General features: G+C 36.4%; 1 protein-coding gene across 1 annotated transcript in view; it reads left to right on the forward strand.

The window, feature by feature from the left end:
• The window catches only part of ITGA4 (integrin subunit alpha 4), a 76,546-nt gene extending 55,448 nt beyond the window's left edge, over nucleotides 1–21,098 (forward strand). The window contains exons 18-28 of the mRNA XM_058549359.1: nucleotides 8,337–8,487; nucleotides 10,179–10,274; nucleotides 10,959–11,038; nucleotides 11,411–11,500; nucleotides 13,167–13,257; nucleotides 15,488–15,595; nucleotides 16,417–16,542; nucleotides 17,279–17,398; nucleotides 19,329–19,427; nucleotides 19,814–19,933; nucleotides 20,425–21,098. Of these exons, the coding sequence (XP_058405342.1) occupies nucleotides 8,337–8,487; nucleotides 10,179–10,274; nucleotides 10,959–11,038; nucleotides 11,411–11,500; nucleotides 13,167–13,257; nucleotides 15,488–15,595; nucleotides 16,417–16,542; nucleotides 17,279–17,398; nucleotides 19,329–19,427; nucleotides 19,814–19,933; nucleotides 20,425–20,523 (1,180 nt within the window). The 3' untranslated portion in view covers nucleotides 20,524–21,098. The remainder of the gene's footprint in view (nucleotides 1–8,336; nucleotides 8,488–10,178; nucleotides 10,275–10,958; nucleotides 11,039–11,410; nucleotides 11,501–13,166; nucleotides 13,258–15,487; nucleotides 15,596–16,416; nucleotides 16,543–17,278; nucleotides 17,399–19,328; nucleotides 19,428–19,813; nucleotides 19,934–20,424) is intronic.
• Nucleotides 21,099–21,907: the final 809 nt, after the last annotated feature.

Raw genomic sequence — 21,907 nt, forward strand, 5'->3', positions numbered from 1 at the left:
TGTGGGAAAGCTTATCTAAGCTATAAATAAGTAGTGTTTACATTTCTTAAATTGGACACTCCGCTGTCACCGTGTCATCTTTCATTGCAATCCCTCTGGCCTATGAGAAAATGGGACTTTGAAATGTGTGAAAATATTACCAAGAATTCTTCTTTCCTGAAGAATGAAAATACATCTTGTTGAATTAAGATATGGAATTATTAATTTAATTGAATTATTAGTTTTTCTTCATTATATATTTTCTCACAGTAAGATACTGCATTATCTACTTTACATTTTTAATTTGAAGTGATAATATTTTTTGTAGTGTAAATATCAAGTCCATTAGGATTTTAAATGGCAGCCAACAGAGGGTAAGGTAGTGTTTCTCAAGATGTGGCCTCTGAGTCACCTTCATGAGAATCACCTGGACTGCTTGATAGAAATGCAGGTTCCTAGGTCCCAGACTATCCAGATCAGAATCTATGGGGACCAGGCCAGAAATATTCATTATTAATAGGGCTCCAAGTGGTTCTTATCACACTAAAATCTTGGAACCAATGGTGGTTAAGGGTTCCAGATTTGAAGTTAAACTAACCTGGTCAAGTTCTATAGCTACCGTTTATTACCTGAATGACCTTTTTAGAGAAGCCTTTTAACTTCTGTAAACCTCTTTCCTCATTTATAAGTAGGTAAAATAATACTTACTCTGTAAGGTTGTTTTAAAGATAAAATGCAATAATGCAGGCCAATATATAGCACAAAACCTGGTACATATGAAGGCTTGATGAAAGTTATTTTTCATATTATAGTTGGAATATTTATGGATCGTGATACAAAATAACTTTAGTTTGGTTATAAAATGAAATTTTGCCAGTGAATTCCAAACATTTTTTGCACATTATTTGCCCAGAGTTTATTGTTTTTTTTGTGTCCCAAGAGTGCTGCTGGGACATAAAGAATGACGGGTCAGCAGATTTCAGTTTCGTGAGGTTTGAAGTGGCATGAACACCAGTGTAAAGTGTAAGCCCCACTCTTTTCTATCAGTTAGGAACGTTACAGGCTCTCCCTCTCAGGTAAATGACAACTTTGAGGACTTTTCAAACGAAAACTCTTCTAATGAATTTTCAGGCCCACAGGAAAGGTTCTGACAGACTGTTTTGCATTTTTAGTAAATTATACTCTATCAGATAAAAATATGCCTTTCCCACATAGGTGTCCTGTCTCCCTTCTCAGTAATAGTGGGCAAATTGTGACCATATGTTCTGCGCATTCTCCTGACTATAACTCCACTGGCACTGATGGTGTTGATGTGTCCCAGAGCTACAAACCTGCTTTAGGTAAATGTGTTTACTCAGTAAAGAACATGAGTTTCTGAAGACTGCAATAATAGACTGCCGACAGCAAACTAAACCATGTTTATGCACTCCGCCTCATGTTTTCATTAAGTTGAGGCTTCCTCCTGAATGTGTAAATTCTCAGGACAATAAACCACATCCAAATGGACTTACACTGCAAAATACAGATTAAGAAATACGACTATCAAGATTATAAATATAATAGCAGGTGTTAGCCATCACATAGGCAGTTTAAAATCAAGTCTTTCGTAGTGATGACTGACGTAAATGACACCACTTGTCTTTTGTACCTCAGACATGCTTCCAGTGAACGTGATGTAGAGTTTTCCTGAACAATTGCTTTCATTTCAGTTAGGAATGATTTTAACTGCAAGTAACAGAATACCTGACTAATAGTGACTTAAACAATAAAGGCACTTAATTGTTTTGCATAATAAGCAGGCTGAAGGAAGTGCTTGCATGTTTAGTGAGCAGCTTCCCAAATCTGGACATTTGTGGTTACCTTTCCAGTTCTCTTGGTTTTTCCCTCATGGTCACCAGGTGACTGCAGCAGCACCAAGGTTCCCAGCAAGAAAAACGGAGCAGGAGCAAAATTCTGTGTCCTCTGGAGGCTGCCCTTCCAGAAAAGGAAGTGCCTTAGCAGACTTCTTATTCTGATTAACCAGATCTGTGTTACCTGCTCACCTCTGAATCTATCACGGTTGAAGGAGGATGGAGTCATCATGATCATATTAGATCGATCATAATTCATTCCCTGAAGCTGAACTAGGGGCTTATCTTCGGCAATATCAAGGGAATGCTGCCTACTGCCTGAATAATCTGGGGTTCTGTTAGCAGCTAGGAAGGGAAACCACTGTTGGGCAGACAGTGAGCAATGTGCAGCATCTGCTACGATGCTGTTAGCCCCCCACAGAGCTACTCTAACAAAATTGTCCATTTTTAAAATGGAGATAGTAGGAATATATGCCTCACTGAGCTCATAGAGTTTGGGGAAGATGAATTATATGCCTTATACACTAAAACATGCTAATTCCTAGTTCAGGCTTCCGAACCATGTTCTTCTGCTATTGTAGTCTGGAGCTCAATGAGTTTGCCTTTATTCGATAAACTCTTAAATGTCAGGCAACTGATGTATCCCAGTAGATGAGAATTTTCCAGTATTTTTTTCCCTGAAGTCAGTAGAAAAAAAAAAGGATAAAATTTTCCTTGGGCCTGTAGGCCACTTGCCGTAGGCTACTTTTTTGTCATAATAGTGACTCACATATCTTGACGCAGGTACATATAAATTTACATTATATTTTGTTCTAGCATCTTGATTAAAAACAAGTTAGCTAGGAAGCACTAATTCATTTTATCAAGGCAAAGCATATTCATTATACTAAGACTTGGGGAGCATTTCCTGCAAAATAAAACAATATCATTCACTCAGGAAAAACATAGAGCCTTGGTGCTGAATACATCATTTTCCTATTTTTCCTCTTTCACTTATTAAGTTATGATTCTGTATGTACACAGTACCTTGATTTGTTTAAATTACGTGGATTCTAGGCTGCTTTGTAAATTTCAAGTCTGCATTATGCGTGTTTTAATGAAGAATGAACTATGATTCCCTGGGAAATCTCTGGTTCAGCCTTGTCGCACTTCCAGATGTGCACCTGGTCCTTTATTATGTCTCATGTAAAAAGCTGGTGGGTATCTTTCCAATGGCACCTTGTTAATAAATCAAGGTACAGTAAGATATATATCAAAACAAAAGAGTAAGATTTAATTATGATAATGTAGCAAAAGAGCTTAAAAATGGAAACTAAACCAGGAGTCTGGCTGCTGAAATGTGAACATTGTGTTTCTCTTTAATTTGCTGTTGTCTTGGAACCTAGCTGTTTATGCCGCGCTTTCACCTTCTGTTGCTTGTCTAAGTGCCAACTTCTTTCCCAAAGGTGTTCAGTGACTAATGCTTTGGTTACAAGCCAGAATATTTTATAAATGTCTATTTCTAGGCAGCTCTTCTACAAGTCTTAATTAAACTTTAATGTCAAGCTGAAGTCTACTTTTAGAACCTCTTGGTTCCTTTAGTAGTAACATGATTATAGAACAGTAGGGGGAATGTAGGACAGCCATGTGTCCGCACATTTCCTCCCTGCCATTTAACACAGTGCCACCAAGCAGATGCATACTTATGTAACACACAGGTTTACAACACAAGAATGAGTAAATCACAGCCATTCCCTAAAATATTGGGAGAAATAGCATACTGTCACTGAGTCAGATTCTTCCACCCTGAAATGATAGCCATGGTTTAGAATTACTGCTTTCTTAGTTATTGCACATCCTTCCAGAGTTATCCAACTCCTCAAACCCAGGGATCAGAAGCTAGAGATGCTACATATGGACATGTCCTTTATTCCTTTCTCCTCGATGTCTCGAGTACCAACCAAGGAACTATGAGGTCTGAGGGATCGTTTTCTCTAATGCTGCATCCTATGCCATCTGAAATAATGAAGCCTCTATTATTGTCAGAATAATATAGATTTTAAATATAGTAAGATTATGTGGTATGCTTATTTCTAAACTAATTATACTCATCAATAAGACTGCTCTATGGCAGAGCCGGCAAACTTTTCCCATGAAGGGACAAATAGTAAATATTGTAGGCTTTGTGGGACAGAGATCTCTGTCTCAAGCACTCACTTCTGCCGTCATAGTGCAGAAGTGGCCACAGATGAATGAGCATGGCTGTGTTCCAATAAACCTTTATTGATCAAACCAGGCGGAGGTTCAAATTTGGCCTCCAGCAGTTTATGAACCCCTACTCTATGGTATGCTTGCTTTTTATATAACAATTCTGTAGTACTTTATTTTATGTTATTTAAATATAGTTCCATACAGTATGTTTTGTTATTTAAATATAATTTGCTAGTATAATTTAAACTGGTTGCCAAATTTAGCCAGATTTAGAAATTTTCAGGAATTAATCCTGTGTTAACAAGCATAACGATCTACTCATAGATAGATAGACAGACAAACAGACAGACTGACCAACAGAATTACATAGATATATTCACCAAAAGACTATAATAGCTCCAAACTAGAGTTGCCAGAATTCCCAATGACTGTTGAATGGATAAATAAAATATAGTATATTTACAAAATGGAATATATATACACCAATGAGAATAAACAATTTACAACTACATGCATCAATATAGATTAATCTTACAAAGAAAATTTTGAGTTAAGAAAGCCTGATACTCAAAGGTTACATACTCTCTGATTCCATTTATATGAAATATAAAACTGGGCAAAGCCAGTCTATACTAGAAAAAGCAAGATAGCAGGTGGAGGGCTATAACTGGAGGGAAGGGAGCACAAGGGTATTTCTACGGCGCTGGTAACATCTTTTTTCTTCATCTGGGTGCTGGTTTCACATGTGTATTTGGAAAAGTTTGTAAAAATTCACTGAGCTGTACACTTAGGATATGTGCATTTTTCTATATGTATGTTCTACTTTGATAAGTAAGTTTAAAATGGAAAAAAAGTCAGGATAAGAGGGGAAGAACTTTTAGGCATTAAGTGAACAGTCCAGTTTCTTAGAGCTATGTTATTGGATGCATAAAAGTGGGGAGAAGTGTCCAAAATTATAATTTTGTTTACACATTCCGAGGTTCATAAGAATTAATAATTTGCTTCTCAAACTATACCCTCTTTCCAGTGTTGATGTACCTATTAATTTATTGGTCAATTCAGTAGTTATGTTGCAACTAAAACGTTAGGTTATGTGGGTGGGGCACACGTCACATACATGTGGTCGTAGTAGATATTTACTTTCTTATCTTAATGAAACATTTGGAATTTGTATACCATCACAGAACAAACATGGCTATAATTTGATAAAATTTATAATGATGAGTTCATGAACTTTTAGCAATTACTTATCCAATAATTCTCCCAATTTTTCTCATGTGTTTTGGTGTGACCCAACTCTTTTTAATGTTTGATACAATTATACATAACATATATTTTTTGAACACTAATCGTGTTGTTAGGCTCTGAGCAAACAATGATAATCATAACCCAGCATCTTCTCTCAATAACTTATTCTAGTGGTGAGCAAAACCAGACAGTATGAAAATGTCACATTTATAGGGGTGCCCAATGTGCTTTGGGAGAGGGAGAAGCCACTTTTCTTAGGGGGAATGCAATGCTGGGTGACAGGGCTTAGCAATGAGTATCAACTGGAAGAACTTATAAGAACTCTTAACATCGACACGTAAGCTGAATCTTGAAGAACAAGTGAAAGTTAACTAGATTCATGAAGGGCAAAGATGTTCAAGACAGAGGATAGCTTGAAATAAGATACAAAACACAGGTGTTTGGACACCTGTTTGTAGGTAACTATGACTAAAGCAAAGGAATGAGTTGTGCAATGGAGAGAGAGACAGGGGCCAGCTCTTGAAGCCCTCATATGCTGTGCTAATGAGTTAGAACTATTTTTTTTTCCTTCCAGCTTTGTTTTTTATTATTTTTTAAATTTTTTTGTATTGACATAACATTGGTTTATAACATTGCATAAATTTCATGTGTATATAACTGTGTTTCGACTTCTGTATGGACTACATCATGTTCACCACCAAAGTCTAGTTTCCATCTCTCACTGTACAAATATCCCCCTTTACCCTTTTCATCCTCCTCCTACCCCCTTCCCCTCTGGTAACCACCAATCTGTTCTCTGTATCTATGTGTTTGGTGGTGATAGTGGTGGTTGTTTTATCATCCACATATGAGTGAAATCACACAGTATTTGTCTTTCTCCATCTGACTTACTTCGCTTAGCATAATACTCTCAAGGTCCATCTACGTTGTTGAAAATGGCAAGATTTCATCTTTTTTTAAGTTGAGTAGTATCCCATTCTGTATATATACCATATTTTCTTATCCATTCATCTGTTGATGGGCACTTAGGTTGTTTCTAAGTCTTGGCTTTTGTGACTAATGCGCCGATGAACACTACAGAACTCTATCTTGAAGGCATCAGAGGATATTAAGCAGGAATGTGATGTTATCAAGTTAGCTTTCTGGAAAATGACCTTCTCTGGCAATGTGAAAATTGGATTGGAGAAGGAGGACTTAAGAAATCAATTAAGGGTAAAATCCAAGTTAACTTAGCTTGAATCATGAAATTTTCAGAACTTTTTTATTTAAAAAAAATTTTCAAATCTTCATTCAGCTCAACCTAAATAATTAAAATAGTAGAAAAGCAAGAAGCAACATGCCTTTGCCATCCACAGGCAAAAGCATCCACAGGCAAAAGTGGTTCCCTACCCTAGTCTCCCAGAGCCCTTCATTCATAACTCTTTCCCATGTATTTATGTAACATTTGTTTACATTTGTTTATAAATCTGTCCTTTACTATATAAGCTCTACAAAGGTGTGAATTTTTTTGTATGTGTGAGGAAGATTGGCCCTGAGCTAACATCTGTTGCCAATCTTCCTCTTTTTGCTTGAGGAAGATTAGCCCTGAGCTAACATCTGTGTCGATCTTCCTCTATTTTGTATGTGGGATGCCACCACAGTCAGGCTTGATGAGTGGTGCCTAGGTGTGCACCCGGGATCCCAACCCGCCAATCCCGGGCCACCAAAGCAGAGCGCACCAACTTAACCACTACGCCACCAGGCCAGCCTGTGGTGGGAGTTTTTTTAAAAACTATTTTTGCATCAGAGAGTAACGAACATAATGATCTATTATACAGGAGCTTTCAATTATAGTCAATCAGTCATTCATGCATCTTTTGAGTAATGCTTAAAACATAAATTTTGAGGGCCAGCCCCATGGCTTAGTGGTTAAGTGCACGCCGCTCTGCTACTGGCAACCTGGGTTCGGATCCCAGGCGCACCGACGCACCACTTCTCCGGCCATGCTGAGGCTGTGTCCCACATACAGCAACTAGAAGGATGTACAACTATGACACACAACTATCAACTGGAGCTTTGGGGGAAAAAAAAAAGGAGGAGGATTGGCAATAGATGTTAGCTCAGGGCCGGTCTTCCTCAGCAAAAAGAGGAGGATTAGCATGGATGTTAGCTCAGGGCTGATCTTCCTCACACACACACACATAAAACATAAATTTTGAAACTTGTTCTGTCCTTAAACACTTCATCTTAAATCAATTCACAAATAACTACTAAATGCCTACTATGTGCTTAGCATTTCCACAAATAGTTTATTCAAACACTAAGCTTCTATACAGATGTTGAATAGAATGAAACAATGTAAATATTATTGAAGAAACTTTATAAACTCTAAAGTTCTAGGTGAATGTTGACCTTTCTTATTGTTATGATTATCCTCACTCGATATTTTGCTTTGGGTCACATTCTTCTATGGTTGAACTAATTTTTCTAAATTTTAAATTATTCAATATCTAAGAACATCTTTGAGGAAAGCTTATAGAATCATAACATTCTGTAACTGAAGGTTTCTTTGAGCTCTTCTAACCCTCTAATTGGTAAAGAGAATGGGCTGTGTAGGCGAAGAGATTTGCGTTTGCCTTGAGACTTGAGAACATTCTAGCTGTGATATCTTGAATAAGTTTCTTAAGCCTCAGGTTCCTCATAGATAAATGTGTTGTTCTGAGGATTTCATGGAATGTGCATGAGCCAAATCTTCACAGAATGGTAGTTGTTATTAGTACAGATGGGGTGACTCAGGCTTAAAAATGCTAAATGACCTCCCTTCAGAAGAAGTGGAGCCAGAGCTAGAACTTGAACTCACTCTTAAAAAGCAAACTAATTAAAAAACAAACTTTTCTCGGGTAATAGTTGACTGAATTTATACGAAATAAGAGAAATTGAGTTCTTTTTAACATGGATTTGCATCTACTTGCATGGGGTCAACTCCCATGTTGTTTTCCCAAATTAGTATTTTAAGTTTGGGATAAATAAGTGAGGAGATGGGATTTTTATTTCCCAAACAAGAACTAAATAATATTACTTAATTTTTAGGCCACATGAAAATAAAACCTATCTTGCTGTTGGAAGTATGAAGACGTTAATGTTGAACGTGTCCTTGTTTAACGCTGGAGATGATGCCTATGAAACGACTCTGCACATCAAACTACCCACTGGTCTTTACTTCATTAAGATTTTAGATTTGGTAAGTGTCAAAAACCACAATAGCATAATATTTTAGCCAGCCCAGTAGTCTAGTGGTTAAGATTTAGCACTCTCACTGCTGCAGCCAGGTTCATTTCCCGGCCATGGCACCACACCACTCATCTGTCAGGTGTCATACTGTGGTGGCTGTATGTTGCTGTGATGCTGAAAGCTCTGCCACCGGGATTTCAAATACCAGCAGGGTCACTCGTGGTGGAGAGGTTTTCAGTGGAGCTTCCAGACTAAGACAGACTAGGAAGGACCTGGCCACACACTTCTGAAAATATTGGCCATGAAAACCCTATGAATAGCAGCAGAGCATTGTCTGATATAGCGCCAGAAGGTGACAGGATGGTGCAAAAAGACCGGCCAGGGTTCAGCTCTGCCGTGTACAGGGTCACAATGCCGTACACAGGGTGCTAGGAGTTGGAATCGACTTGACAGACACTAACACAAAACATATTTTACTTAGTTTTAAAAAAATCTAAATGGTATAATTACATCAATTTGAGGCCTAAATATTTGGGGTATATTCAGACTTATCACTGAGGCTTCCAGTGATTTTGAGACTTCCTCCATTCTCCTGATCAAAATGGCAAGTTCACTGGGATCGGACTGAGATCAAAAGAGGCAGCTTCCTGCCTCCGAATGCTACAACGTGAGAGAAGCGATTGTCCAGTTGTCCAGGCAAGCTGCTTGGGTGCCATTGCTTTTCTCACTCATACATGCTCATCACGTGCTGTGATGCTGCTCCTCTTGGTTGGGGTCCCTGCACAAGCAATACTGACCCTCCTTGCTGGGCTCCAGTGTTACTGCTCTGCGTTTTAAGTTCACACGCCTAGTCTTGTTCCCAGAGAATTTCCAACAATCCAACAACAAGCAATCTTCCACAAACCCCAAGACCTTAGTGTCAACCACATCGCAGGCAAGTTCTCTTCTCCTACACGAGTTTGAAGCACCTGGAGACCTTCTCTTACTACCAGGCCTGAGTCGTGAACACTTAAATCCATCAGTAAGGTATTAATAAGGCTGAATTTCAAAGAGAAAATCTTCAATCACTTTCTTCTTTGATGTTTCTCTATCCCTTAGCAAATTTACTCATCCCTATCCGGAGACCATCTCCTCACACCAAGGGCATTTAGAGATGTCTTTGACCTCTCACAAATATCTATTACCCTCATTCTCTAGAGCATCGGGAGCCTATGTGCAATAGTAAGAGGGAAAACTAAAATATTCAGGGCAATATACATCTATATAATATACTATACTGAGTATTTGAATATGTATATCCTATTGCGATTAGTTATTGCGATTAAATACCTTCATGTTCACATCCCAGATGGAAGAGGGACAATGAAATATGGACCTTATGAATTCCTTGCTTTATGATTTTTCAAGGAACTGGACCTTGAATTAACTAGGGAACACACAAACATGGATGAAAGCTACAAGTCCAGGAATTATTCTGTGGAGAATTTACATGAATATTAAAATAAACCTATACATATGCACACATATTTATATAATTTGTTTATAGTTCTCTTTATTTATCCCAAAAGTAAACAGAAAATACTCTTCCAGGAAAGTAAATTCTTTGGGGATGATTTTTTTTTTCAAAACCATCCTTAAACATAAGTTACAAACTTCTTGTTCCCTTCCTACCCAAACCAGTTGTTTCATTTTTCCTTTTAGGAAGAAAAACAAATAAACTGTGAAGTCACAGACAGCTCTGGCATAGTAAAACTTGACTGCAGTGTTGGCTATATATATGTAGATCATCTATCAAGGGTAAGCATTTAGCATTTATAGTTTTTGTTTACTAACATGAATATAAAACATTTTCTATTTTTCCTATATTATGCTGCATACAAATATATAATTTATTACTATTATTTTTTGCTTAAGGTAAGCAGCTAAGTGATGAAATAAAACCAAAACCAACTGAGCTTGAGATCTTTGAGATTGTGTTTATATTCTTGGCAATGTTCACTGGGAAAAAAAAAAAGTGGGGGGGCACGTGTTTATGTCAAGATGGGCATGTGAATGTGTCAATCAGAATTCTACTCCCTCATCTCACCCTTCTCCAACACTCCCCCCACCCCACCCCACCCCAGGTGGTCCTGTCTGCCAGGCATGTTACCTCTGCTATACAAAAAGGTGTTTCTGGCAAGAGTCCTCACTCAACTTGTGAAATCATCTCTAATTTTGTCAGTCTGGACCTGCCTGTCTTTACATTTAGACGAGGCTTTGTCTCTGAATGTCATTTTGGAAATGCTGGTGCTTTAAAGTTGCCATAAACCCAAAAGCTTCCCCGTAGCTCACTGCTCGAGTGAAGGGTAGCCTATGCTTCTAGAACATAGTTTCCAATTCGCATTACACAGAACATAAACTCTTAAGAAAAATTAAAATTCAGATTATAAAAAAAATGTTTTAGATTATTAACAAATTGGGCTTTCCCTCTGTGTTTTACAGATAGATGTTGGCTTTCTCCTGGATGCGAGCTCCCTCAGCAGAGCAGAAGAGGATCTCAACATCACAGTGCATGCCGCCTGGTATATTTCCTTGTGCAGAATAATTGTATTAAAGGAGATGGACTGCTGACCTTGGGTGGGGGGGGACTTCAGGGGAACTATGGAGCTGTGTTCCATTGTCTACAGAAGAAAACTTCTCTTATGTGATCTAAGAAACAAACAAAAAAAAACCCCTCTAACCAGCTTGGAAGCAAATAACTGTAAATAATGAGAGCAAATTTCTGCCAACCCTGTCATAAAAATTTCTTACCACCACTTCTACTTTTATCCCCACTCCTCAAAGAGCATGTAAACCAACCTCCAAGTGTAGTAGGTATACACAGGATGTAATTAGTTCTAAGATGATTTTTGTGCTGGATGGATTCTAACAGGGTTTTCTATTTGCTTCTGTAGTGAAAATCAAGGGGAAATGGACAACCTGAAGCGTAACAAGGTGACTTTAGCACTACCTCTCAAGTATGAAGTCATGCTAACTGTTCATGGGTAAGTAGAGATTGAGGCCTCCTGTAAGACTGAGACCTGATTTTAAATTCTGTTGCTTCTTACATTACTGATCAAAACCATATTTTAAATATTTTTATAAAAAGATCCTGTGCTGTTTCTGTCTTTTAACAATTACCTTGGCGCTGCAATCCCTTGCTTAGATGTTCATTATTTTGATCTTTATAATCGTCACTGAGACCACCTCAAACTAGTGCCCAGCTGGAGGAGATTTCTTACTGGAAGAGCCCGATCAGCCTCTAGCCGGCCACGCCCAGCCTGTCAGTTGTGCGCTGTGCAGGCCAGGGGCCCCAGGAGTTGGGTAGCGTGTAGTTTGCATGATCATACTTAGTGGCCATGGCAAATGGGAAATTCAAAAAAGTATGAGCTTGGTAAAATCACTACTCTCTAGAACCTGTGTCTGTGTATGTGGCAAATGGCTTGAGGTACGAGCTAGCCAACTGCAAGGTGTCCCTTGTCCATGCTTTGTACCCGTGAATTACAGAATTCCTCAGCCACGGCCCTGGGGCCAGTATTCACTCATTATTTAAGTAACTGAGCGGATCCTCCTCTGTTTCAAGGAGGAGATGTCTGAAGAAAGAATGAAAGGAGTGTTAAGAAAACCTTTAATGATTTGAGTGGAAATTATTCAGGCTATTAGTCTTTGTTTAAAACCATATTTTTCAAGCAATAAGAGATACAGAACAAATAGACAGATGAGCTCTTCTTGTTGCTCTAAAGATAAACCATCCCCAATCATTTTTAACCACCCATTACAAGCAGGGGGATAAAGGAAGCCATTTGAGGGAGAGGAGGACCTAGAGAGTGAGTGGGAAGCAAAGAAAAACTGGTTGCATGTTTCCTGGTTTTGAATGTTTGTCTTGCCTCCTCCCCTTGATTTTCCTTTGATGAGTGTCCCCCTATTTTTCCATTATCCACATCTTGTTATTTTGGGCAAGGAACGCTCTGCAAGTATTAAACTGCCTAAATCTACAACATTTGAATATTTTTCTTTCCTGTGCAATGGGTCTCTAATCTGTAGGATTTCATATTAGCTGCCAAGTAGGAGCAACTTATGGAGTCAGGATTTCCCTAGGAAAGTATTTTTCAAAGTTAATTACTGACCATACATGTGTCTAATTACAGGTAAAAGAGTGACAACCTTGTATTCTAACAAAATTTACCATACTTAGTGATATTTGAGTTGTTCCCCAGACTTGGGGTTCATTACAAATAGCCAGCAAGAATTAGGGATGGGAAGAAATAACTCAAAAATAGGTATGATAGACTGAGGTATGGGGGATATTGGAGCCACAGGGAAAAGCTAGAATTTATCTCATATTTGTCGATTTACATGAATCATTTGAGGGCTGAGAGAGAAGGAATGGTTGGCAGAATGAGCCAGGCAGTCTTGGGGAAGGCAAGCAAAAGATATTGGTGGGAAGAGATACTGTCACCAAGTCAGAGCATATGGCTTTCTAATTTAATTACATTTTCACTAGAATTCTTATATTACCAAGAAACCAAAAGTATTCCAGGGTATTTAGGAGGCACCTATAGTCTGGATTAGGGCATATCTAGGCAATATGTTCTAATCCAAACCATAGAGAAAGACTATTTGTAATACCTTATCAAATAAGACAGTTAAGTTTGAATTTGTTTCTGTCAGGTTTGTAAATCCAACTTCTTTTGTGTATGGACCAAACGAGGAAAATGAGCCTGAAACATGCATGGCAGAGAAAATGAACCTCACTTTCCACGTAAGAAAAGTTGATTGTGTTGATATGTGTAACAAATGGAAAGAATGTTACTGATGATCGCTCCAGAGGACACCAGATACATGTAATGTCCCTCAGGCCCCGGCTGGCCTAGGGTGAGCAGGGACTGGAGCACGGGCACTCACACTCTTTCTTCTTGGGCTCCCGCTCCTTTTTTCTCATTTGTCTTGTCCCTGTTGCTCAAGCCCACATCTCTTTACAGTACAGGTGGGAAAGAGCAAGCAGAAACATCGGTACTGCCTGAAACTGGCCGAGGAACTGAATGTACTAGAGATGCATACGGAAAACAGGATAGGCCAAGGGAAGGCATCTTTGGGTACGAATCAGTGAAATCTCTTCTTGGTTCAAGCTTTATAAAAGCTCTAACATTATCTACCACGCAAAGAAAGCTCTTACCTCTTGCATCTCCATTTAAGGTGTACTTGGTCAGCCTTTCAGGCCATAGGTATATGATCTGTGACAAGTGATGCACCATTTATTAAATAATCTTGTTAAAAAGTAAAGAGTATTATCATTATCCAGTATTAATATACTAATATAAAGCTAAAAATTCTTTTAAAAAATTTTTACTGTCAACTGAGATTTTTGGTGTATCACAGATGTTGATTATAAGTAAATAATTGGAGATAATGTCCACAAAAATATTTTTTGAACCAAAAACAATGCCCAAATATTCTTAGAGCTATATAACAATCTATAGAATGTGAATGAGTCTGGATTAGACTAGGTACATTATGATATTTTGTAAGGCAATGCTTTTCAAAACGTGTGTCAGAATCACTTGGGGTGCTTATCCAAAATGCAAATTCCTGGGCCCTGCCTCAGAGCTGTGGAAGAATGACCTTGAAATCCTATTGATTCTATTGAGACTCCTATTGAGTCTATGTATACTCAAGTTTTTGTAAAACTAGTATACACTAGTGTTGAAAAAATTTAGCCCTCTACTTTGAAGTCCCAAGAAGTGGTCCAATCAGAGCCCCCATGGCAGGTTGTGCTTTGATAAACAAAAACAGAAACTGAGATGGACTCTAGAAAACTTATTCATTAATTCACAATTAATAGCTAACAAGTATTTTCTAGTTAAATTACTATAGAATGTGACTGGAGATACTTTCAGTCTGTTGGTTTGGTGAATCTGTCCAAGTATGAAGATGTTCTTGGAGGTCTAAACGTTATTAGGTGAACAAGGACGAAGACTATTGTAGGTTAGATTGATTATTTGCTGGCATCAGGAAGACCTTATCTAAAGGTCTGGACACTACTGGGTACCCATTGCTGATACTGCCTTTTGCAACTGCCCTGTGCTTTATTGCCTAGCAATTACCACCTGTCCCAAAGCCAAGGACACTCTGTTTCTTCATCTATGTCATGTGCATTCAAAAAATTGAGTCTGTGAGTCATGCTATTTCATTCAGATATCGTGGCACATCTCTTTTCTGACGTATTGTATTGGTTTTATAGTTAAGCCCTCAGGAGGCAATATTTTGGCCCAATTTCCTTTTTCAGAGATCTGTAATCCCCAAATTTATCAATAAAAAATCATTCCCTTATGTATTAAAAACCTGTTGTATTTTCCCTAAAACCAAATAACCTACCCCATTTCTGATTTTCTGAGTGCATCAGCATTATAATTATCCTGAATTAAAATAGATTTTTATTCACTAACTGCTGATGATTATCCTCTCAGCACAGAGTGATTTTGTGAAAACATCATAGGATTTAGAATTAGAATACCTGGGTTTTGGTCCCAATTATTGTCGCTTTTTAACTTTCATCTTGGGTACATCATTAACACCTCCTAGCATTTTCCTTAGCTGGTGAATAATAAAATATCGGCCCACTTCATGGAATAGCTATGAGGACCAACTGATCACGGTTTTTTGAATTCATAATATGCCATACAAATGTATGTTATTTCTGTCTCTTTCTTTAGACTATTTCTGCAATAAACCATCAGCCTGGATATATTGGCCCAATCAATACCAAAAGGAGAGGGCTAGGAATAATAACTAGAGGCTACAATTATTAGCAAACTTTTTTAAGTTCTGACTGAATATTCTGTCTCTCTTTGCTGTGCAGCTGCTAATAACAACCCTTCACCAGTATGAATGCTGCATGGAACATATGGGTTCACCTAAAAGTTCATTGACATCTCTACTTACATTTCTGAAAAATATTTTTAAGTTGTTTAAAATTTTTTCCTTCTTATCAGGTTATCAACACCGGCCATAGCATGGCTCCAAATGTTAGTGTGGAAATAATGGTACCAAATTCTTTTATCCCCCGTACCGATAAGCTGTTCAACATTTTGGATGTCCAGGTAAAAATGTGTTCCTTCCTTTATTGTAAGTAATATTGCTAAAATGGAGATTGCTGTTATTTCAGTCACAATTAATCTAAGCCATGAATTCAATATGAATTTATTGAGTACACTTTGAATATTATACATGCATTAGAACTGTAGGAGTATAGTGGCACCTCTGCATTTAACTTATTCATTTACAGAACAATGCTCTACCATCTTTGGTACATTTTCTTTGTGATGTGGACCTGTGAAAGTAATTTAATTGGTAGAATTATCCATTAAGATTGAGACCACTGTTGAAAAATCAGTACTTCAGCCTTTTTAAAAGAATATTCAAATAATTAAGAATCAATATTCTTGTTTTGATGATTCCATCAGAATTGTTTTTACCTTCCCAGTTTCAAGACAAGCAATCAACAAATAAACCTACTAAGTGGATTTGAGATCTAATTTTTAAAAATCTTACTTGAATTTCAGATTTAGATGGTAGGACATGCTGTTATAACACATAGTTTTGTGTCTGAAGCCAAAGAAATGTTTAATTTCATTCTAATGTTCAAACATCCATTTTTCACATTGCCCTAATTTCTGTAAGGTTAAGGCCATTTGATCAGTTTAGGAAGTATATCCAACTCTCTAAAATTTTGCTAGGTTTTTGTGTGTTTGCCACAGAGATTTAATTTTTCCCAAATAAATCTGTCAAAAAATATTTTCATAATTCCAGAAGTACTTGATATATTTTAGAGAAGGTAAGCAATTGGATCTTTTCAAACCATTTAACTTCTGTTGTTCTTTCCAATATTGAATAAGATTTTTCTTGCTTTCTATCTTTCTAGACTACTAATGGAGAATGCCATTTTAAAAATTATGAAAGAAACTGTGCATCAGAGAAGCAAAAAGGTGCATTGGAGACCCTGAAAGACATACTCAGATTCTTGTCAAAGACTGATAAGAGGCTATTGGTAAGTTTCAGTTTTTCAGGTCGTAGTTTTTGCTTTCCAACATATAGAACTGAAATACTTAAAACCAGGAATCAATGGGTTTGAGCTGTTAACCCACATTAAGTGTAGGAGAGAAACGAGTTCAGGTAATATTCTTGTATGTGAGGAACAGGCATGACTGGAGAGTGGAGATAGACCCAGGGCTAAGTATATACAATATACTGTGTCATTATTTATCTAACAAATGCCCATCTTGTGTCAGGCAGACATTGCTCCAGACCCTTTAGGAGGCCAAGATGCTGTCTTCGGCTCAGCAGCCTCTGTGGCATGAGATTAATTTCCAATCTTTTTATTTTAGTGAATTTATGAAAAAAAAAAACTGAGGAAATAATTTTACCCTTCAAACAATCCAAGTTTTACAAGGAACATGTAACTTAGCAAGACTCTGATTAGGAGGAGTCTTTCTTTTAATTTTATCCCAGAAGGTTAAGTTCATAAGAATAATGAGAATACAGGCTCCAGTTCAAATACTTTGTTTTTGTTATAATTTACAAAACAAACATTTGTGTTTTGTTTAAAGCAAGCTAATTTTTTAAATGCCACTAATGAAGGCAGATCTTTAATTCCATGTTTACAGCAAGATAATTTTTATGAACACCACTGAGGGGAGCAGATTTTTAAATCCACGTAAAATATTTTAGCCATCATTTTAAAAAATGTTGACATTTTAACATAGCTCTTTTGTATTCTTTTCAAGTACTGCATAAAAGCTGATCCATACTGTTTAAATTTCTTATGCAATTTTGGGAAAATGGAAAGTGGAAAAGAAGCCAGTGTTCACATTCAGTTGGAAGGCCGGCCATCCATTTTAGAAATGGTAAGTCTAAAATACAATGACAACTTTCTATAAGGATAAGTTCATATAGAATCTACAAACTCAATTATCTTATATAGCTAGGCTGCTTTGTAAGGAGGCATTCAACAAATTGAGAAAGTATGAATGAAAGTAAAATTTGGAGTGTAACTCTAAAATCGTTTCCATTTATCACTTCAGCTAAACACTTGGTCTAAATGACATGGCTTTACTAATTAAAAGGTAATTATTCCATAGTCTTACTTTACAGTCTTAAGGGGTTTATTTTAGAAAGCATGACCAACTGCTTGTGAACCTCGATTAAATCAAAGAAATCGGCTACTTTAACATTTCATATAACTGTAAAGTTCTTTCCAAAGTCCTTTAAATTATGCTTAAAAATTTAATATTTAATAAAGCTAAGAACTAAAATGAAGGCTTTCATAAAATCAAACTAAAACATCAAAATTTATCAACACCAAAACACAAACATACAATAACAAACTTTTAGGAAGATGAACTTTGAAAAGTTGAATTAAAAATAATTAAATATATCTTGGACTTCTTAGATAAGAGTATGCATATTTATGAGAAGCACTTTGAAATAAAATGGGTTTTATGTGGAGTTCTGTTCTTCAGTTTCCTTATCTGATAAATATGGATAATATCTCCTTTGCAGGGAGGTTGCAGATTAAATGAGATGATTTTTATAAAACACCTACTAAAACTGCATGGCACATAGGAAGCCAAAGGAAATGGCAGGTATCATGTTTTGTTAAGAGGAACATTTGAGGTTACCACACAGTGGTCAAGAGGAAGATGCACCAAACAGGGAAATAAGAGATAATCTGTTTTAGTTCTAGTTGTGCTGAAAACTAAGTCCCTGGGACCATCAACAAGTTATTTAAACTTTTGCAGTTTGCCTTCTCATACTCTCAAGGTCCAGGTTTCTCAACAGTAAGCACTATTGGAACTTTGGACCAGATAATTCTTTGTCAGGGGCCGTCCTGTACATTGTAGGATATTCTGCAGCATCACTGGCCTCTACCCACTAGATGCTGGTAGCACCACCTCCCAAGTCCTGACAGTCACCAATGTCTCCAGACATTGCTGACTGTCCTCCGGGGATACAATCATCCTGTTGGAAACCACTGCTTTAGATGAAGTATGTAGTTTATTTTTAGCCCTAAAATTCTACATGTTTTCTCCAAAATGTTGAACAATCTTTACACAGTAGTTTTAACTTTTGAAGGTCATAGACCTCTTCAAGAGTTTGATTAAAGAATATATTCTCATCTACAACAGTGAATGCACATATGAAAAAAATCTAAATGTTACATACAATTTCAGAAGGTGCTTAGAGTCTGTGGAGCCCATCCACAGATTCCCAAGCTCTGTGGATTCTGGGTTATAAAGTCCCTGCATTAGACAGCAAAGGTCTGTGTTTATCTACTGATTTTATATTTGAATGCTATAATTATTCATACCAGATTTTTCCATTACAATATTAGAATATATGTATTTGATTAGAGCAGCAAAATACAACACTATTTAGACAGAAAAAGAAGCCCAAATAAAATGAATTTGAGGTCATTTATCAGGTGAAGAAAGTCTTGTTTGAGGATAAAAATTCAATATCCAGGAAAAAAATACATTGGTAACTATCAAATGATAACTTGATTTATATATTTATAATATTTAATCTGCAAAGTAGCCATGTTTAATGAAAGGGTTTCAATAAAATGATGCCATATAAATTAATACCAAGCCCATGCCTTTGGAACCAAAGAAAGCACTGCATTGCAATTAACTGCAAATGGTGAAATAAATTGGGGAAGATAAATTGTGAAAACCTCTATATAGAAATAATTTCTCATGATCCTTATCTACTATTAATGTCTTCATGAAATAAAACTATGAATCAGGCTACAGTGATCTTTCTTTTATTAAACAGGATGAGACTTCAGCACTCAAGTTTGAAATAAGAGCGACAGCTTTTCCAGAGTCAGATCCAAAAGTGATTGAACTAAACAAGAATGACAATGTTGCACATGTAAGATTACCTTCTTAACTGAAACATTAAAATTGTAGGGAAAAAGTATTGCTAGGGTATTTGAGTAGGAATATAGATTTTGACTATCATGGAGGGCCGGAGATACTTTACTGAGAGTTGACATTTTCCACAACTGGCAGGAAGGAATGACAGAGGTCTTTCAGGAGGTAAATTTGGCAGCATGATTAGAGGAAGAACCATGGATAAAGCCCATTCTGTTCACTGTTTCTGCTGAACAGTTACCAATGTTTCCTAGGTTTCTGTTAGAGCCAGCCAGAGAATAGGGTGGGTTATTCTAAATACAGATGCGGATCGTGGAGGGGCTTCAAAGGAAATAGAAGCAAGTTTTTAAACTGGTGATTCTTTATTTTGGTTAATTTATGTAGGTTTTCCTTGAAGGACTACATCATCAAAGACCCAAACGTCATTTCACTATAGTGATTATTTCAAGTAGCCTGCTACTTGGACTTATTGTACTTTTATTCATTTCATATGTCATGTGGAAGGTAAGCGTTTGATAATTACTAATGTTAAACCACTCAAAATGCCATTCTTGATTTTCTCAAAGCCAACGTGTGACTCCCAAGTTATTAGATTTATACATAACATTAACTTTTTAAATTCCTAAGTGAATATGTAGTACTGATCTCATTTCTCCAAACTTTACTACCCAAGTCTTTCTAGAGAAATATGCCTTCCCAAAGATAACTTATTTTCAACAAATGTTCAAAGTGTAACACTAGTTTTGAAAAACGTTGTTTTTACAAAAGCATTTGGAATGATGTTGAATGTCAGTTTTGGAGAGAGTGTGCATGCATCACTGAGAAGTTCTGCAGTAACATGAAAAAAAGTTCTTTAACCCAGTTTTTCCCAAACTAATTTTTACTGACTACATGGGACACAGTTTAAGAAATATTGGCATTGACTGTTTAGATATTTGGCATGAGTGTAATATGTTCAGAATTACACACTAGTAATTATGCAATGCTATTTTCAGGCTGGCTTCTTTAAAAGACAGTACAAATCCGTCCTACAAGAAGAAAACAGAAGAGACAGCTGGAGTTACGTGAACAGTAAAAGCAATGATGATGATTAAAGACTTCTTTCAAATTGAGAGAACTAACAACAGACTCAGGTTATACTAAAGAAATCTAAGCCACTGTTTACAAGAAACCATGAATTTTGCTCAGATTCCTCCATGTACTTCTTTTACTCATGAGCTTGTGACGTATTATGTCTTAGCGCAAGTGAAAAATCCAAGCAACGATTACTCTTTGAAAGAAAATAGTTGCAAAGGTATTATTCAATATATCCAAAGATAATCTTTCAGCTCTTAAATGGATAGAAAAACACTAAAGCTTTCAATTATTCAAGATAAATAATCCCTCAAAGATATCTTGAAATGAAAGCACATCTGAATTAAATCATATTGAGGAAGTAAACAACTCAACTGGAGAAGTCTTGGACTTGAAATATCATTCCTTTAAAACAGATATTTACCATATGTGCTTGCTTCAGTAAAATAAATTCCACTGAATAGGTATTCATTTCCAATAGATCTTTGAGACTTGCTTGAAATATGTTCTTTAAAAATATTTACCAGGATTTTTCAAATAGCTGTTCCCAAATTTTTTAATGAATAAAAGAGAAGCATTATTATTTTAAGGCAGATTTTATCTTTAAAGACATTTATTTGTAATACATTTCCTATGGGTTTTGATCAACAGCCATTCATTCAGTAGTCTGTGAACATTATGGGCCTGAAGAGCACACTTCAGACTGAACTTATACACTGGTTTGAGCTTAATGGGATGACTTCTGGATAATTATTGTTTATATGGCTATGGATTTTTTCTTCTTTCTGTATATATACTTAAGTTTTTAAAAGAATATATGTTTATATAGGTATAAATCCACTAGTCTTCCTATAACACAATTTTATCAAAGGTACCCAGGAATAAATTTTAAAAATCCATCTTTAGTCAAATTTTTGTTTATAAAAACAACAGTACTTAAGAATTCTAATTTATATTCTGAAACAGATTGTGAATGTTGCACTTTAGCTAATATTTGAAATATAAATACACTGATGTATATATAAAATACGAAAACTGTACCTCACTAATGATTTTTTAAAAATCAAAGCTCTGCAAAGACAATGATTAGGGGCCAATATTTCATACAAATTAGATACTGTATAAAATATTGACTGTCAAGCAAATACTTTTTAGATGTTACTCTTTTCTCTTTAAATGTAAATAAGAGCATTCTCTTCTGCATGTTAATAGAAAAACAAAATTCACAAATTTAACTGTAAATTAAATAATACCGATTTAGCTTCTATGTAGTGAATAATAAATGTGACATCAAAATTTCCATGACATGTTTTAGTGATAAGTGAAATATTTTAAGTTTTTTGTTGATGTCGTCTTAGATTCTTTTTTATAATGAAGTTCTTTCTTTCTGGGTTTTAAATAATT

The sequence above is a fragment of the Diceros bicornis genome, chromosome 10 (assembly GCF_020826845.1).
Source record: "Diceros bicornis minor isolate mBicDic1 chromosome 10, mDicBic1.mat.cur, whole genome shotgun sequence".
Classification (NCBI taxonomy): Eukaryota; Metazoa; Chordata; class Mammalia; order Perissodactyla; family Rhinocerotidae; genus Diceros; species Diceros bicornis.